Raw genomic sequence first — 18,964 nt, forward strand, 5'->3', positions numbered from 1 at the left:
CGTGAGTATGGGCCATTAGGGTTAGGCATCAGTCGAGGGAGGGTTCTGTGTGAGGGTAGTGTTAAATTTAGTTGTAGTAAAACATCAGTACTATTTACCAATGTGTTCCTATGCTTATTACAACTGTAAATATATTTTCGTTTTAATTGTTATAGACTATAGTTTGTAATTTTATTACCGTTCTTTCACCGTATGTATTATTCTATCTCAGATAAAGATGAACAAAAGATTAAAATATTATTATAGACAAAATCTTAAAATTTCTGCTATTCCCCGCACCCTTTTTTCCTGGCGCCTTTATTTGATGTATGCGGCCATACACACAGACTGCCACCCAATGTGGCAATAATCCCTTCCTGATCAAGCAGAGATCCATTCCTACTAAATACAGCACATTCATTTTTCATAGATTTTTGGATTTGAATATTGTTCAACCACAGTGTTGGACAGCTTGATGCAGAGCAACGCTATGAATCATCAATCTACTGCCTCTTCTCCCTCCCCCAGCACCCACACTGATCCTGCCTCCCTCGGTACTCACACTGACCTCTCCCTCCTCCAGCATCCAAAGTGACCTCTCCTTTCCCCAGCACCCACACTGACCTCCTCTTCCCCAGCACCCACAGTGACTTCTCCCTCCCCCAGCATCCACACTGACCTCCTCTTCCCCAGCACCCACAGTGACTTCTCTCTTCCCCAGCATCCACACTGACCTCCTCTTCCCCAGCACCCACAGTGACTTCTCTCTTCCCCAGCATCCACACTGACCTCCTCTTCCCCAGCACCCACAGTGACTTCTCCCTCCCCCAGCACCCACACTGACCTCCTCTTCCCCAGCACCCACAGTGACTTCTCCCTCCCCCAGCACCCACACTGACCTCCTCTTCCCCAGCACCCACAGTGACTTCTCCCTCCCCCAGCACCCACACTGACCTCCTCTTCCCCAGCACCCACAGTGACTTCTCCCTCCCCCAGCACCCACACTGATCCTGCCTCCCTCAGTACTCACACTGACCTCTCCCTCCTCCAGCATCCAAAGTGACCTCTCCTTTCCCCAGCACCCACACTGACCTCCTCTTCCCCAGCACCCACAGTGACTTCTCCCTTCCCCAGCATCCACACTGACCTCCTCTTCCCCAGCACCCACAGTGACTTCTCCCTCCCCCAGCACCCACACTGACCTCCTCTTCCCCAGCACCCACAGTGACTTCTCCCTCCCCCAGCACCCACACTGACCTCCTCTTCCCCAGCACCCACAGTGACTTCTCCCTCCCCCAGCACCCACACTGATCCTGCCTCCCTCAGTACTCACACTGACCTCTCCCTCCTCCAGCATCCAAAGTGACCTCTCCTTTCCCCAGCACCCACACTGACCTCCTCTTCCCGAGCACCCACAGTGACTTCTCCTTCCCCCAGCACCCACACTGACCTCCTCTTCCCCAGCACCCACAGTGACTTCTCCCTTCCCCAGCACCCACACTGACCTCCTCTTCCCCAGCACCCACAGTGACTTCTCCCTCCCCCAGCACCCACACTGACCTCCTCTTCCCCAGCACCCACAGTGACTTCTCCCTCCCCCAGCACCCACACTGATCCAGCCTCTCTCAGTATTCACATTGGCCTCTCCCTCCTCCAGCACCAACAGAGACCTCCTCTAGTGACCTCCTCTATAGTGACCTCTTACAAAGCAAACCCCTCAATACTCAGCCCCCACATTACACTCCACCAGTAATTCCCAACATTACACCCAGCCACCACTCCTACCCAAAGCACACACAGCATCCAGTACCCACAAAACACCCATGACCCACAACCCATAGTCAGCATCTATCACCCACATGCCACCCAGTATGGTCACCCATATAGCTGGCCCCCAGTACTTGCACCAAGCACCCAAATGATACCCAGCCTAGCAGCCCCACCCACCCCTCCCCTAACACACACACACACACACACACACACATTATGCCCAATATTTGCACCTGACCTCCATATGGCACTTAGTTCCAGTACCTGCACTTGGAACCATCATGGCACTGAACACCTGCACTCAGCACCCACATGATACCCAGTGCCAACCCATAGCCAGCACCCAGTACAAGCATGACTTTAAGCCTCCATGTGGCACTCAGTACCTGCACCCACATGACACTCAGTGGTTTCATCTACATACAGCCTCCACATGGCAACTAGTACCCACATGACATCTAGTACCCACACCCAGAACCCACATGGCACTAAATACCTGCACTCAACACCTAATACCCCCCATAGCCAACACCCACATGACACCCTGTACCCACACCCAAAACCCACATGGCACTAACCATCTGCACTTAGCACCCACATGACAACCAATAGCCCCCTAGCCAGCACCCATCACCCATATGGCATCCTGTAGTCACATGGCACCAAGTACCAAAGCAGGTTGTTTTGGCCCTCAGCGTGTAAGGGTAATTCAGGGCTCCGGCGGTTGCCGGGCGCCGATTGACATCTCCTTACGAGTTGCGATAACTTGGAGGAGAAACAGTATTTAACGCTGCCGGAGAGTTTTGTGACAGCAGGGATAGCCGTCAAAAGGATCTGAACAAATCTACTAGCCAGCCAGCCAAACAAGTGTTTTTTAACCCCTTCCCGACCCCCTAACGCCGATAGGCATCGGGAAAGTGGCAGCCCCAGGACCGCCTAATGCCGAAAACGCGTCAAGAGCGGTGGGTGGGGATTTGCAGGGAACGCATGTGCATGCAAGCCGCTGACAGGCTGTGTAACGGCAGAAAACAGACGTTATTTACATGTACAGTGCTGAGACCTCCTGCAGCGCTGTATGGGGACAGCTCTGTCACTGAGCTGTCCCCTCGAGTGGCATTGATGATGATCGCCTTTCATAGGCTAATGCCTAAGAGTGCTGATTACGCTGATTGGCTCCCAGAACGTGTGTGTGTGTGTATAGAGGGAGGGAAGGAGAAGGATATCAAAAGAAAATAAGCAAATTTTAGTAAAAAATTAAAAAACATTGCAGCAGCAATCAGATGCCACCAACAGAAAGCTCTGGTGGCTAATTCAAAAACTGTCAAATCTAGCAGACTTTTTCTACCTACTGTAACATGGGGAAAAAAGTGAATTATAGTTCAGTTACCAAAAAAGATACTGCACTCAGACCTGTATAGAGCGTGCTATGGGTTAAAGCGGAATATAACCCTGCATTTCAACTTTGCTCTAAAACATTATTTACAGTATATTATATACAACCAGCATTTTTTTTTTACGCATTTTTTTTTTTTTTACTAGACCAGCATTGGAAGGGTTACACAGGGCTTTAAAGTTCCTGGAGATTTCTGCAGACGCATCCGAAGCTGACATAGATACATTTTGTTTACATAAATGTATCTAAGTGTTGAATGTGACTCACTCTCTCTGACTGAGAAGGAGCTGGAGGACAGCCAAAGAGTGTGTAACATTTCTCAATAGATACATTTAACTAATTAGAATGTAACAATCTGAACTTCTGCATATCTCTCCATGGAACTTTAAACCTCTGTGTTTAACCCTTCCAATGCTGGTGTAGTAAAAAAAAAAATGCTTTTTGCATATAATATGCTGTAAATAATATTTTAGAGCAAAGTTGAAATGCAGGGTTATATTCCACTTTAATTATTGTTTCAAAAAATATCAACAATACTTTATTGTATAAGTTTGCATTCCATATAAAAACTTCAGAATAAAAACATTAAAAACAGACCTTAGTCACTGATCCATTGACTATAATATTGAAATATAGTATAAATGAATCTGTAGTCAGTATACCTGGTATCCAATGAATCAATCACTTGCATAACTATCAAATTAGATAGTGTGTCATAGTGTGAACCTGGGTTCAGTTGTGCAATTCAGCTATATACATACAATAAAGTGTCACGTTTGCAATCATAAAACTACACCCAGGATTTTAAACAATATATATTTCAATATTATAATAGATAGATCGGTGCCTGAGGTTTATTTTTAATGTGTTCATCCTGAAGTGTTCATATGGGATGCAAATTTATACAATAAAGTTTTGTTGATATTTTTGAAACAGTGAGTGGTGAGGTTTTATGTGCAGTCCATAGTTCATATGGATCTAACAATAATAATAATAATAATAATCTGAACATTTATATAGCGCTTTTCTCCTGGTGGACTCAAAGCGCTCAAGAGCTGCAGCCACTGGGATGCGCTCAGGAGGACACCCTGCAGTGTTAGGGAGTCTTGCCTTGAACTCCTTACTGAATAGGTACTGACCCTAGCCAGGATTCGAACCCTGGTCTCCCACACCCTGGTCTCCCATGTCAAAGGCAGTTCCCTTAACCAATACTCTATTCAGCCACTACCACTAACAGATGCCAGAAACAGGAAGTGTGTATCAAATGAGTTGATGCAGCAATGGTCCATGGACAAGACTGTACTCACATCCACCTATGATCCTGGGGTCGTAGGTGGAGTTCCTCTTTAAAACAGAATTCAGGTCAATTACTCATTGAGATGTTTCCATGCCTGTCCGCCAATAGTAAATTATGTTCTGTGTCTACATAATCTGAATTATAAGAGACTGACATATATTATTTTTTACCTTTTGCAACACAGGTCGAAACTCAACCAGGGACCTATCTGCAAATTCGACTCCAAGAGGTTATAAGAGACAGGACCAAGCAATACTTATGATACAAATGTACAGAGCAAGTTTCTAAATCAAGAATAGTGGACTCATGATGCAAATTTTGTTATGTGAGAAAAGATGTCCAAAAAAATTCCACAAACGCATCAATTCAAGTAAAAATGTTATTGTGTATCCAAAAAAATCACAAAACAATAGTGGAAACCTGGCCTTATCTATATATTGCAGGGGTCTCAAACTCAATTTACCTGGGGGCCGCAGGAGGCAAAGTCAGGATGAGGCTGGGCCGCATAAGGGATTTCCCAAAAGTCCTCAAATGTCATTATTAACAGTTTTAATTATTTCTTCTGAACATGAAGTGTCCTACCTTATAGTCCGCTTCAGTGCTCCCGTTACAAGTGATCCGCCGTGTCCCCGCCGCAAAACGAGGGCTGCAGAGCCCCCAAATCGCCCGGGGGGCAATCCGCCGGCATTTCCTGGAATAGGCGGAGCTTTCAGCTTCAGCTCAGCCCCTCCTGACGTCAATCGCGGCGGATCGCCGCCTCTGCCCGCCCCTCTCACTCTTCCTTCACAGAGAGGGGCGGGGAGAGGCGGCGATCCGTGCGGCGATTGAGGTCAGGAGCGGCAGAGCTACAGCTGGAAGCTCTGCCCCTCAGCGCAGTCGTGGATGTTTGCCCGGGGGATTTGGGGGCTCTGCAGCCCTCGTTTAGCGGCGGGGATGCGGCGGAATACTTGGGAGCACTGAAGCGAACTATAAGGTAAAATAGTTTGCTTCCCTATCTCTTTTGCTTTTGCGGGCCAAAAATATTGTAACGCGGGCCGCAAATGGCCAGCGGGACGCGAGTTTGAGACCCCTGATATATTGCATTGATATTTCCAAATGTCCTATTTATATTTGGAGGTATACTGTATAATATTTTTGATAGACTTACTCACCTTTATCAATATGACGCTTTTGCGGCGTGATTTTTAACCACATTTTTCCAAGTGTTCTTGTCTTGGGATGGTCCATGAGATGCAAGTAATTTCGAGTTGATGCGGGGTTATGCAACTTTTGTATGCAAATGTATGCAGTGTGGATATGGACCAATCAAATTTTACATCAGCAGGACTTGAATGATTCATTTTCAAGCTGCATAAATTTGCATACAAAATTTGCATAATGCCGCATCATCTTGAAATGATTTGCATCTCATTGTCCATCCCTATTCTTAACCAATTTATCGGATACGCCCCACACTAAAATTTGTACTCATTGATATGTTCTACGTGTCTCCCAATTTCCTCCACTGTGGCCTGCCATTGGACCGTCAGTGTCTGTGTGGATCGGCTGTATTTATGGGCAATACTCAATCAAATGATCAAGTCATCGTTTGTGTTCTAATCAGTAAATTGTTGATAGATGACTGTATCAAGGAGCCACAAGGTAGTCTCTTATTTATTAAAGTGGCATGGTAGTGACATATAGTAGAATACAGTTACGTATTCAGGATATGCACTTTAACAGTAATTTTCCTGGATTCAGCACCAGAAACACTTCCTATAGGTATATATTGCCGTATACTAATATGTAGACCCGCCTTCTCTGTAATGCCACAGCCTAGGCCAGGGGTCTCAAACTCGCGGCCCGCGGGCCATTTGCGGCCCTCGATACAATATTTTGTGGCCCGCGCCGGCAAAAGCTTCCTTATAGTTCGCTTCAGTGCTCCCAAGTAATCCGCCGCATCCCCGCCGCTAAACGAGGGCTGCAGAGGCCCCAAATCGCCCGGGGGGCAATCCGCCAGCATTTCCTGGAAGGGGCAGAGCTTTCAGCTTCAGCTCTGCCCCTCCTGACGTTAATCGCCGCACGGATCGCCGCCTCTCCCCGCCTCTCTCTGTGAAGGAAGAGTGAGAGGGGCGGGCAGAGGCAGCGATGCGCCGCGATTGTGAAATTCCTTATGCGGCCAGCCTCATCCTGACTTTGCCTCCTGCGGCCCCCAGGTAAATTGAGTTTGAGACCCCTGGCCTAGGCTGTTTAGCTATGCAGAATTCTCCACCTAGAGCAATCTGAGAGGCCATTTATATTTTATACTAGGTTTGGAACGCTCAGTAATCAACAATTCACAGTGGGGTGTTGTATTGTATTTCCTGTAAAAGCAGAGGGAGAAAGTGGCATAGCACGCTACACAAGCAGTACAACGTACTACTGAACATAGAAAGTATGCTTCACTGCCACATTATGTGACACACATCATGCACTGCACTTTTAATGCACCGTTGTGAACGCACCATTAGGCATGAGCAAGAACGCCTATGGCAGACTCACAAGAATTTCCTCAAACTTTGGGGCGGTTCCATTTTCAAGAGTAGGCGACATAGGTGCATTTATCCTCTTTGCTGCGGCCCACAACCCCATACGCTAGAATATGAGCTCAGTGAAGCTGCCATCCCTACAATCAGCACTAATAAAAATTTCCTCATGCTCGGTTAGTGCTACATTTGTGCTCATTTGTGCCGCAAAAATTAAGATTTGTGCTGCTTTCATTTTGAAGGTAATAACACTTATCTCCTCCAAAACTGTAACATGACCCAGCCCCTGTACAACAACCTACAGACATGAGACGGTTGTTGGGTGTGTAGTGCTGTGTGTACTCATTGCTCCTTTGTTCTGCAAAAATCATCTTTCTATCTTTTATGGTTTTTGAGATATTCACGTTTTTATAAAAGTCAAAAGTTTACTCAGCCTCGCTCAGCCTTTGCGATGTTGTAGGGGGGCTCAGTGAACTTTTGACCTTTATGAAAACTTGAATATCTCAAAAACTAAAAATACGATAGAAAGATAATTTTTGCAGTACAAAAGAGCACATGCACAGCACTACCCAACCATACCTGTGTCATGTCTGTAGGTGGTTGTACGGGGGCTGGGTGATGTTATTGTTTTGATAATAAGTGCTACTATCTTCAAAACAAAGGCAGAACAAAACTTAATTTTTGCGGCACAAATGTGAGACTCTGTAACAACAAAAACCTCCCCTGGGGGGTACTCACCTCGGGTGGGGGAAGCCTCCGGATCCTAATGAGGCTTCCCACGCCGTCCTCTGTCCCACGGGGGTCTCGCCGCAGCCCTCCGAACAGCCGGCGACTGTGCCGACTGTCAGTTCAATATTTACCTTTGCTGGCTCCAGCGGGGGCGCTGTGGCGACTTTCGGCACGGAAATAGACGGAAATACCCGATCTCCGTCGGGTCCGCTCTACTGCGCAGGCGCCGGAAACTTGCGCCTGCGCAGTAGAGCAGACCCGACGGCGATTGGGTATTTCCGCCTACTTCGGCGCCGACAGCCATCAGAGCGCCTGCGCAGGAGCCAGGAAGGTAAATATTGCGTCACGGCTGTACGGAGGGCTGCAGCGAGACCCCCGAGGGACGCAGGACGGCGTGGGAAGCCTCATTAGGATCCTAAAGGCTTCCCCCACCCGAGGTGAGTACCCCCCAGGGGCCGTTTTGTCGTTACAGTTCCTCTTTAACCAAGCATGATGGAATTTTTATTTGTGCTGATTGTAGGGTGGCCAGCTTCACGCAGCCTAGAATATGGTTTCACTTTTCACTAAACTGCTCTTGCTCATCTGTAGTGTTCAGTACCCGGCTGCCGTTCTAAATGTAGCACATTCTAATGCACTTTGTTTTTGTTTTCTTGTTTGTTTGTTTGTTATTACACATACAGAGACAGGAGGAAAGGGGAGGCTGTCATTCTCTTTAAAAAATGCTTGTTCCTGGGTATCATACTGCTGCCTTGAAAAAAAAAAAAAGAAATATATATATATATATATACATATATATATATATATATATATGGTTTTTTTTTTTAGATGTTTACCTGTAAAATTAACAGTTATTAAAAATATCTAAAATGAGCTTAAAAAACGAAAACATTTAACATTTATATGAAAAATCAGCTACATTTTTGAATTCCTTTAATTCTGTATTAAAAAAAAAGTGCCCCTGGATACGATCACGGCTTCCCCCGTCCTTCTCCGTCCCACAGTGGTCTCGCTTGGCACCTCTGAAGCCACAGCCAACAATGTGTCAGGCTGTGGCGCAGGCACACTAGCGCCTGCACTATTTACCTTCCCCGGCTCCAGCACAGGCACAGTAGCGGCTCGGGATCAGGGGGAAAATAGCTGATCCCAGTCGGGACCCGACATCGGTTATTGCAGCCTGATCCCGAGCAGAGAGCCACTACTGCGCCTGCACTGGAAAGGTAAATACTTACATGGCCGCCATTCAGAGGGGCCCAGCGAGACCACTGTGGGACGGAGGAGGTCGGGGGAAGCCTTGATAGGATCCACAGGCTTCCCCTTCCCGAGGCAAGTACCCCCAGGGGCACTTTATTCTGTTACAAGGTTTCTTTAAAGGAATAATTTATTTTATTTAAATATTATCTAATTATTTAACTATATATATATATGCCTGAAGCGCTTGAATCTGACTCTCTCTGGCTAACAGCACTTTTTGTGGTTATTATGAACCTGAGGAAGAGGGAAAAGCCCACAAAACATGTTGGGCTCGATTCACAAAGCGGTGCTAACCCAGTTAGAGACTTTAGGCGTGATAACCATTGCACCATGCTGGTGAAAAGCCAGGTTAGGCGTGATAAGTTTAGGTGTGATAAGTTTAGGTGTGATAAGTTTAGGCATGCTAAGTTTAGATAAGTGTAGATAGCATGCAAAGTTCCGCACGCATAGCAGCCCCATTAAACTCTATGCGAAGTGCACCAGACTTTGCTAGCGCAAAACTTTTGATCAGCTGTGCATTGCGGTGCTAACGTAGTTGGTGCTTAAACTTATCATGCCTAAACTTATCACACCTAAACTTATCATGCCTAAACTTATCACACCTAAACTTATCATGCCTAAACTTATCACACCTAAACTTATCATGCCTAAACTTATCACACCTAAACTTATCATGCCTAAACTGAGTTTAGGCGTGATAAAGGGCTTTTCACCAGGGTGCTAACTGTTAGCACCGCTTTGTGAATCAGGCCCGTTGTCTGACCCCACTGTGTGCAATAATCCCTTAAATTCTCATTGCATTATATTGGCTGTTTTAGCTGTCTTCAATTGCATGGGAGAGGTAAGACCTCTCCTTTTTAAAATATATAAGTAGCCTCCATCTACCAATTATTACTACTTACACCTCTGTTGGGAGGTTGTATTTTTAGCATAGCTTTTGTCTCCAGGACCTGCCTACCTATCAGGAGTGCCACTGCTGAGGACCCTCGCTAGCCGAAGAGGGGGAAGAAGTCTGAGAACTACTCCCCTATCTCATGTATCCTGGTGTTGTAATATATTGTACTTTTGGGCTCCTGGTTTGTCTCCTTTGTGTTTTTTCTGTCCAGGGATTACCGTCCCCCCCCCCCCCCATATAAGATATAGGATATATTTGTATATTTTTAAATAACAAAAAAAAAATTGTGAAATTGTGAAATTGATCAAATTAGTTACCGTATTTTCCGCCCTATAAGACGCACTTTTTCTCCCCACAAAATAGGGTGAAAAAGTCCCTGCATCTTATACGGCAAAAGCAGGGAATCCCCGACTTATGAATGCCCGCCGATTCGAACCGCAACCCGCCGCCATGTCGGGGATTCCCTGCCTGTTTGCCTGCTCTGTCCTGCACCTCCACTTCCATTACCAGTGTCCCCGATACATTTCCCATGTCCCCGCTACATTTCCCGTGACCAAGTTTCCCTCCCTGTGTCACCGCTTCCCTCCCTCATGTCACCGCTACTCCCCTGTGTCACCGCTAAATTTTCTGGGTGTATCTGATCCCCATTTAAATGAGTAAGTGTGTAGCTGCAGGCTCTTACCTCTCCAGCAGCGCCCGCGGGGATAGCCGACCTCTTCACCGCCGCACTTCTCGCTCTAGTGACCGCAGCTTGTACTGACGCGTCACCAGTACAAGCCAACACTAGAGCGAGAAGTGAAGAGGTCGGCTATCCCCGCGGGCGCTGCTGGAGAGGTAAGAGCCTGCAGCTACACACTTACTCATTTAAATGGGGATCAGATACACCCAGGAACTTAAGCAGTGACACGGGGAAGTAGCGGTGACATGAGGGGGGGAACTTGGTCACGGGAAATGTATCGGGGACAGGAGGGGGCACCTGTGGACAGGAGGGGGGCATTTGAGGACAAGAGGGGGGCATTTGAGGACAAGAGGGGGGCATTTGAGTGCAGGAGGGGGGCATTTGAGGACAGGAGGGGGCATTTGAGGACAGGAGGGGGGCATTTGAGGACAGGAGGGGGCATTTGAGGACAGGAGGGGGGCATTTGAGGACAGGAGGGGAGCACCTGAGGACAGGAGGGGAGCACCTGAGGACAGAAGGGGAGCACCTGAGAACGGAAGGGGAGCACCTGAGAACGGAAGGGGAGCACCTGAGAACGGAAGGGGAGCACCTGAGGACAGGAGGGGAGCACCTGAGGACAGGAGGGGAGCACCTGAGGACAGGAGGGGAGCACCAGAGGACATGAGGGGAGCACCAGAGGACATGAGGGGAGCACCAGAGGACATGAGGGGAGCACCAGAGGACAGGAGGGGAGCACCAGAGGACAGGAGGGGAGCACCTGAGGACAGGAGGGGAGCACCTGAGGACAGGAGGGGAGCGCCAGAGGACAGGAGAGGAGCACCTTAGGACAGGAGGGGAGCACCTGAGGACAGGAGGGGGGCACCTAGGAGGACAGGAGGGGGACACCTTGAAAGACAGAAAGGAGGACTTGGGACAGAAGGGGGGACAACTAGGAGGACACCTGGGGACACCTGAGTACAGAAGGTGACATCTGGGGGGCACCTGGGGACAGAAGGGGACACAAGAGGATACCAAATAGGGGACAACACCTACAAGATGCTCCTGGAACATGGACGCTTCAGGTTTAGTGTATATATTTTTTCCCCTGGTTTTTGCCCTCTAAACCTGGGTGCGTCCTGTATTCCGGAGCGTCTTATACGGTGAAAAATACGGTACATTTCTATATTTTATTCCTGTATTTCTCTAGGATCTCCACACACAGTATTCATACTCCATGTAGGTTATGCATACTGTAGATGGTACTTAGGATGAGCCGAGGGGTATTTGAACTTTTCATAGCTAATCCATTATTTTAAAGTGATACTGTAGGGGGGTCGGGGGAAAAGGAGTTGAAGTTACCCGGGGCTTCTAATGGTCCCCCGAAGACATCCTGTACCCACGCAGCCACTCCCCAATGCTCCGGGCCGCCTCCGGTTCACTTCTGGAATTTCAGACTTTAAAGTCTGAAAATCACTGCGCCTGCGTTGCCGTGTCCTTGATTCCCCTGATGTCACCAGGAGCGCACGGCGCAGGCACAGACCATACTGGGCCTGCGCTGTGCGCTCCTGGTGCCATCAGCGGGAGTGAGGACACGGCAACGGCGGCGCAGTGGTTTTCAGACTTTAAAGTCTGAAATTCCAGAAGTGAACCGGAAGCGGGGCCGGAGCATCGGTTAGCGGCTGCGCGGGCACAGGATGTCTGTGGGGGACCATTAGAAGCCCCGGGTAACTTCAACTCATTTTCCCCTGACCTCCCTACAGTGTCCCTTTAAGTTTTGTTATTAAAAAAAAAATGCGTTTTTAGTTAAATTAAACCATGAATCTGTGTGTGAAATTCATGAACAATAAATATGTATTTCTAAGTATAGGTGTGAAAGGGTACTGGGTTAAAGTCACCCACAACAGGAGGTACTCGGTAATGTCCAGCTTATATGAAGGGGTACACTCCATAAAAATGTTGAGAAAAACTACTTTATTTAAAGAAAAAAAGGATGTATTTAGGATTTAGTACATTATCTACCTACCACTATTAGCTGTTACTTTTACTGCACTTTGATGGCTGTTACTTTGCACATGTGCGCACAGATGTTCAATGTAAAATGACTACTTTTTTACTTTTAAGAATGTCCTGTTTGGTCTGGAAAAAAAAACCCAACCTAATCATTAAAGAAATTACCCTAATTACTTTTAAGTGTCTTTTTTTTAGGATAAATATTTCTTCAGTGATTAATTAATTTTATGTCCTGCACTGAAATCTACTTTTGCTCTGCTGTCCATACTTTTAGATGTGGTAAACAATTAACATCTACCAGGTAATTGATCATCTCATTACCCTACTCAGTGTAGAGATCCGATCTGAGCCCTTATTCAATTAACTTTCCTCCTGAGTTTTTTTCAGATGAGATATTTTCACACCATCAATAAAATACCTTTTAAACTTCCACCAAATAAGAAAATACACAAAATCTATTTGATATTGTAAACTTTTTAACTACTTTTCGATTTTTTTTAGTTGTTACGCTAAGTACATACATGCGATAACCGTCGCCCATCGGGGACTGTGAAAAGATCCCTCGGGCAACAATTCGGGGACCGATGCTATACAGACACATCGCTAGCCTCAAGGCTAGCATTCGGTCTGATGCTATGTTGGGGGACGGGGGGATGACGATCGGTACATGACAGAACAGATTTCTGCGGTGGGGGGGATAACATTGCGATTGGTCCTGCTCGGGCGTCGTTAAGGATCACGCAGGACGGATCCTTAGCAACGCGCGACCCCTGAGCAGGACTGAACCATACAAGCAAGATCGTCGGCTGAAATGGTCATTATGGGCCATTCTTGATCAAAAATTAACTTGTGTGCATGTACCTTTACACGCTAAACAGTTATTTTAGGAAAGATGGAAAATGTCAGGAAAGTCAGGAGGAAAGGTAATTCAGTGAAGGCCCTAATATTACGTGTACTACCCCAGCTGCTAGTTGTGTACTGCCCAATGCACTACAGGCTATTGTAGCCTTTCCTGAGTGCCACTCTTGCCACCAGCTATGGTCTGGCCACACTAATGTGTTAAACCTTTCCCAATTAAAGTTTGACTTTTCTTAGATAGGGCCAGTGCACACGAAAAACCGCTAGCGTATCCGCAAACACTAGCAGTCTTGGAAGCGGTTTTTCAGAGCTGTTCTAGGCATGTTTGGAGCAATTTTCTTAAAAGCCACGTGTTTTTTGGAGCGTTTTGGTGTAGCATTTTTTATATGTTTTTACAGTAGAGCTGTAACTGAAAAGCTTCTGTAACAAAAACGCTTGGAAAATCGCTCTGATCTAGCGCTTTTCAGAGCAATTTTCCACTTTCCTATACTCAACATTGAGGCTGAATCGCCTCAGAAATCTGCAAAAATGCTGCAGGACCCGAGTTTGGGTTTGGGGAAAAAACAAACCGCTCTGGTGTGCACCATCCCATTGCAATACATTAGCCAAGCGGTTTTCAACCCGCAAGCGTTTTTAAAAACGCTCAGAACCGCTCTTGGTATGCACCAGCCCTTACAGTGTTTGTACTGTATTTAACTTTTAATGTATTAATGCTATTAATTCCCATAGGGGGCTGGTCCGGCATTTACTACCTATGTTATTTTTTAGTATTTATATAGTGCTGTATTTATATAGTGCAGCGCTGTAAAGAGTACATTGTCCTGTCACTTAACCATCCCTCAGAGAGGAGCTCACGATGTAATCCCTACCATAGTCATATGTCTATATTGTGTAGTGTATGTATTGTTGTCTAGGGCTGATTATTTATTAGAGGGAAACCAAATAACTTTAGTGTATGTTTTTGGGATGTGGGAGGAGACTGGAGTGCCTGGAAGAAACCCACAGACACAGGGAGAACATACAAACTCTGTGCAGATAGTGCCCTGGCTGTGATATGAGCCGGGGACCCAGCACTGTAGGGCGAGAGTGCTAACCACTATGCTACCATGCTGCCCTATGTCTGGTCTTGTGCCGTGTTGCCCTATGTCTGGCCCTGCACCATGTTGCCCTATGTCTGGCCCTGCACTGTGCTGCTGTCTGGCCCTGCACCGTGCTACCCTGTCTGGCCCTGCACCGTGCTGCCCTGTCTGGCCCTGCACCGTGCTGCCCTGTCTGGCCCTGCACCGTGTTGCCCTATGTCTGGCCCTGCACCGTGCTGCCGTCTGGCCCTGCACCGTGCTACCCTGTCTGGCCCTGCACCGTGCTGCCCTGTCTGGCCCTGCACCGTGCTGCCCTGTCTGGCCCTGCACCGTGCTGCCCTGTCTGGCTCTGCACCGTGATGCCCTGTCTGGCCCTGCACCGTGCTGCCCTGTCTGGCCCTGCACCGTGCTGCCCTGTCTGGTCCTGCATCGTGCTGCCCTGTCTGGCCCTGCACCGTGCTGCCCTGTCTGGCCTTGCACCGTGCTGCCCTGTCTGGTCCTGGACCCTGCTGCCCTATGTCTGGTCCTGCACCCTGCTGCCCTATGTCTGGTCCTGCACCCTCCTGCCCTATGTCTGGTCCTGCACCGTGCTGCCCAATGTCTGATCTTGCGCCATGTTGCCCTATGTCTGGTCCTGCACCATGCTGCCTATGTCTGGTCCTGCACCGTGCTGCCCTATGTCTGGTCCTGCACCGTGCTGCCCTATGTCTGGTCCTGCACCGTGTTGCCCTATGTCTGGTCCTGCACCGTGCTGCCCTATGTCTGGTCCTGCACCGTGCTGCCCTATGTCTGGTCCTGCACCGTGCTGCCCTATGTCTGGCCCTGCACCGTGCTGCCCTGTCTGGCCCTGCACCGTGCTGCCCTGTCTGGCCCTGCACCGTGTTGCCCTGTCTGGCCCTGCACCCTGCAGCCCTATGTCTGGTCCTGCACCCTGCAGCCCTATGTCTGGTCCTGCACCCTGCAGCCCTATGTCTGGTCCTGCACCCTGCAGCCCTATGTCTGGTCCTGCACCGTGCTGCCCTATGTCTGGTCCTGCACAGTGCTGCCTTATGCCTGGCCCTGCACAGTGCTGCCCTATGCCTGGTCTTACACCCTGCTGCCTTATGTCTGGTCCTGCCCCGTGCTGCCCTATGTCTGGTCATGCACAGTAAAACGCCTTCATTTTGCAGGAAATGGTGGCGGTCAGGTGACTGTTGCTGCTCCTTTATGTCCATGTGGACTGGCAAGTTCCCCTATGCAGGCTACAGAGAGTCTGCTGTCCAATCCCACCCACTCAATCAGAAACACCTCCACCACCCATTCACATCAAGGGCAAAGATTGGCAACTCGGGCACATCATCATCCTACATCCTGATTAGGAGGGGTAGTGAGTAGCATGTCGTTCCCTTCCAGAAGCACTGCCTGCAGGTCAACAAGGAGCAGCAACACTTAGCATGTCCAATCCACAACGAGATCAATTTCGGGCTGAACTTGGTCGATTGTATCAAACGGATACGCTGCAAGATGTCGTGGTTTATCAGGTGTGCAGCAATGCAGAGTATATTGTCTTGCCATTTAACTGTCCCTCAGAGTGGCTCACAATCTAGTCCCTACTATAGTCATATGTCTGTGTATGTATCGTTTAGAGTATTGTGATGGTCAGAGCAGATGTCTGCTCGTTTCAGGTCTGGATGTGAAGGAAAAGGTCCTGGATAATGACTGTTGTTGCAATTTAGCAACAACATTATCTGGTAGAATAGTTTGGGATCCAGGGCTGGCGTGTATTGGGAGAAGGGTGGGCCTTACACGCCACTCCTCCAAGTCCAGGCCTGAGTCTGGCAGGCGGAGGGTTAATGGATTCACCTGTGTGAATATGCATAAGTACCTGCATCAGTCAGGATTCAGTGGGCTGTATGTGGAGCAAGCAGGCTCCGGGAAGGCTGTGTAGCCAAGAGGGCTGCCAGGCCTGTAGCAGCAGGGAAGCTGCTGATGTGGAAGTGCTGGAGGGGAGTTGGACTCCAGTACTGGAAAACCAGGAGAAGCCTGGGAAAGGTGAGTGGCACCAGGACCGCCATTAGGCCCGTGGCAGGGTGTCACTGAAAAGCCAGTGTGGCTGGAGAAGGCTGTATATTTTTGTGCTGTGCCTACAGTGTGTTTACGGAATATCCAGAGTGATTTATTTTGTTGCTGTTTATGGACACTGTCCGACTGACAATAAAGCTGGATTGTTTTATTTTTACCCTAAAAAGACTCACTGGCTGGTGTGTTATGACCCTTGATGCTGCTGACCTACTCTACCATTGAGTTAAAAAAAAAACAGAATATCACAGTATGTATCATAAACTAGGGCCAATTTAGGAGAAAGCAAATTTACTTATTTGTATGTTTTTGGGATGTGCGAGAAAACCAGTGTGCCCGGAGGAAACCCACACGGAGACGGTGAGAACATACAAACTTCATGGGGACCCCAACGCTGCAAGGTGAGAGCGCTAACCACTACGCCACCGTGCTGCCCATTTAACGGCAATGCCTCCTAGGAAACATTGCCTTTATCTCTCATATAATGCTGCTGTTGCTCCTCCAATCACTGGTGTTTAGTGACAATAGTAGAAGAAATACTCATACTTGCCAGCAACTTTGCTCTTGTGCTCCAGCTTCTGCTCGCCTCCTCATATGTCCCACGCTGCTGTGCGCCAAGCCGGGACTGTAACACAGGAACATTTGTTAATGCAGCAGCAGATATCACAGCATCGGTTACATTAATAAGGAAGCGCAACTATTTTGTCTCAAAGTGTCAGAAATGACACAGAACCTTTAAAAGCTTCTCATGCAACCCTAGTGGCCAAACCCTGGACTGCGAGTGTCTCTGAGGACAGTCAGTGACATAAATATGTACTCTGTAAAGTGCTGTAGAAGTTCTCATTGCTATATATATATATATATATATATATATATATATATATATATATATATATATATATATATTTATATATATAGTGGCTTGCAAAAGTATTCGGCCCCCTTAAATTAAAGTTTTCCACATTTTGTCACATTACTGCCACAAACATTAATCAATGTTATTGGAATTCCACATAAAAGACCAATACAAAGTGGTGAACACGTGAGAAGTGGAACGAAAATCATACATGATTCCAATTTTTTTTTTACAAATCAATAACTGCAAAGTGGGGTTTGCGTAATTATTCAGCCCCCTTTGGTCTGAGTGCAGTCACTGCCCATAGACATTGCCTGATGAGTGCTAATGGCTAAATAGAGTGCACCTGTGTGTAATCTAATGTCAGTACAAATACAGCTGCTCTGTGAGGGCCTCAGAGGTTGTCTAAGAGAATATTGAGAGCAACAAAACCATGAAGTCCAAAGAACACAGCAGACAGGTCAGGGATAAAGTTATTGAGAAATTTAAAGCAGGCTTAGGTTACAAAAATATTTCCAAAGCCTTGAACATCCCACGGAGCACTGTTCAAGCGATCATTCAGAAATGAAAGGAGTATGGCACAACTGTACACCTACCAAGACAAGGCCGTCCATCTAAACTCACAGGCCGAACAAGGAGAGCGCTGATCAGAAATGCCGTCAAAAGGCCCATGGTGACTCTGGACGAGCTGCAGAGATCTACAGCTCAGGTGGGGGAATCTATCCATAGGACAACTATTAGTCATGCACTGCACAAAATTGGCCTTTATGGAAGAATGGCAAGAAGAAAGCCATTGTTAACAGAAAAGCATAAGTCCTGTTTGCAGTTTGCCACAAGCCATGTGGGGCACACAGCAAACATGTGGAAGGAGGTATTCTGGTCAGATGACACAAAAATGCAAAACGCTATGTGTGGCAGAAAACTAACACTGCACATCACTCTGAACACACCATCCCCACTGTCAAATATGGTGGTGGCAGCATCATGCTCGGGGGGTGCTTCTCTTCAGCAGGGACAGGGAAGCTGGTCAGATTGATGGGAAGATGGATCCAGCCAAATACAGGGCAATCTTGGAAGAAAACCTCTGCAAAAGACTTGAGACTGGGGCGGAGGTTCACCTTCCAGCAGGACAACGACCCTAAACATAAAGCCAGGGCAACAATGGAATGGTTTAAAACAAAACATATCCATGTGTTAGAATGGCCCAATCAAAGTCCAGATCTAAATGCAATCGAAAATCTGTGGCAAGATCTGAAAACTGCTGTTCACAAACGCTGTCCATCTAATCTGACTGAGCTGGAGCTGTTTTGCAAAGAAGAATGGGCAAGGATTTCAGTCTCTAGATGTGCAAAGCTGGTAGAGACATACCTTAAAAGACTGGCAGCTGTAATTGCAGCAAAAGGTGGTTCTACAAAAAAAAAAAATGACTCAGGGGGGCTGAATAATTACGCACACCCCACTTTGCAGTTATTTATTTGTAAAAAATGTTTGGAATCGTGTATGATTTTCATTCCACTTCTCACGTGTACACCACTTTGTATTGGTGTTTCACGTGGAATTCCAATAACATTAATAATAATAATACCTTTTTTGTATAGCGCTTTTCTCCTATCGGACTCAAAGCGCT

The 18,964-nt window shown here is 47.4% G+C and overlaps 1 protein-coding gene across 2 annotated transcripts in view; it reads left to right on the forward strand.

Annotated features, from left to right (window-relative positions):
* Positions 1 to 4,875, forward strand: part of LOC137541974 (retinoblastoma-like protein 1) — a 71,705-nt gene extending 66,830 nt beyond the window's left edge. For both annotated transcript variants that reach the window (XM_068263538.1, XM_068263539.1), the window contains one exon: positions 4,624 to 4,875. In XM_068263538.1, the coding sequence (XP_068119639.1) occupies positions 4,624 to 4,701 (78 nt within the window). In that variant the 3' untranslated portion in view covers positions 4,702 to 4,875. The remainder of the gene's footprint in view (positions 1 to 4,623) is intronic.
* The last annotated feature ends 14,089 nt before the right edge of the window (positions 4,876 to 18,964 follow it).

Source organism: Hyperolius riggenbachi, chromosome 12, assembly GCF_040937935.1.
Source record: "Hyperolius riggenbachi isolate aHypRig1 chromosome 12, aHypRig1.pri, whole genome shotgun sequence".
Lineage (NCBI taxonomy): Eukaryota > Metazoa > Chordata > Amphibia > Anura > Hyperoliidae > Hyperolius > Hyperolius riggenbachi.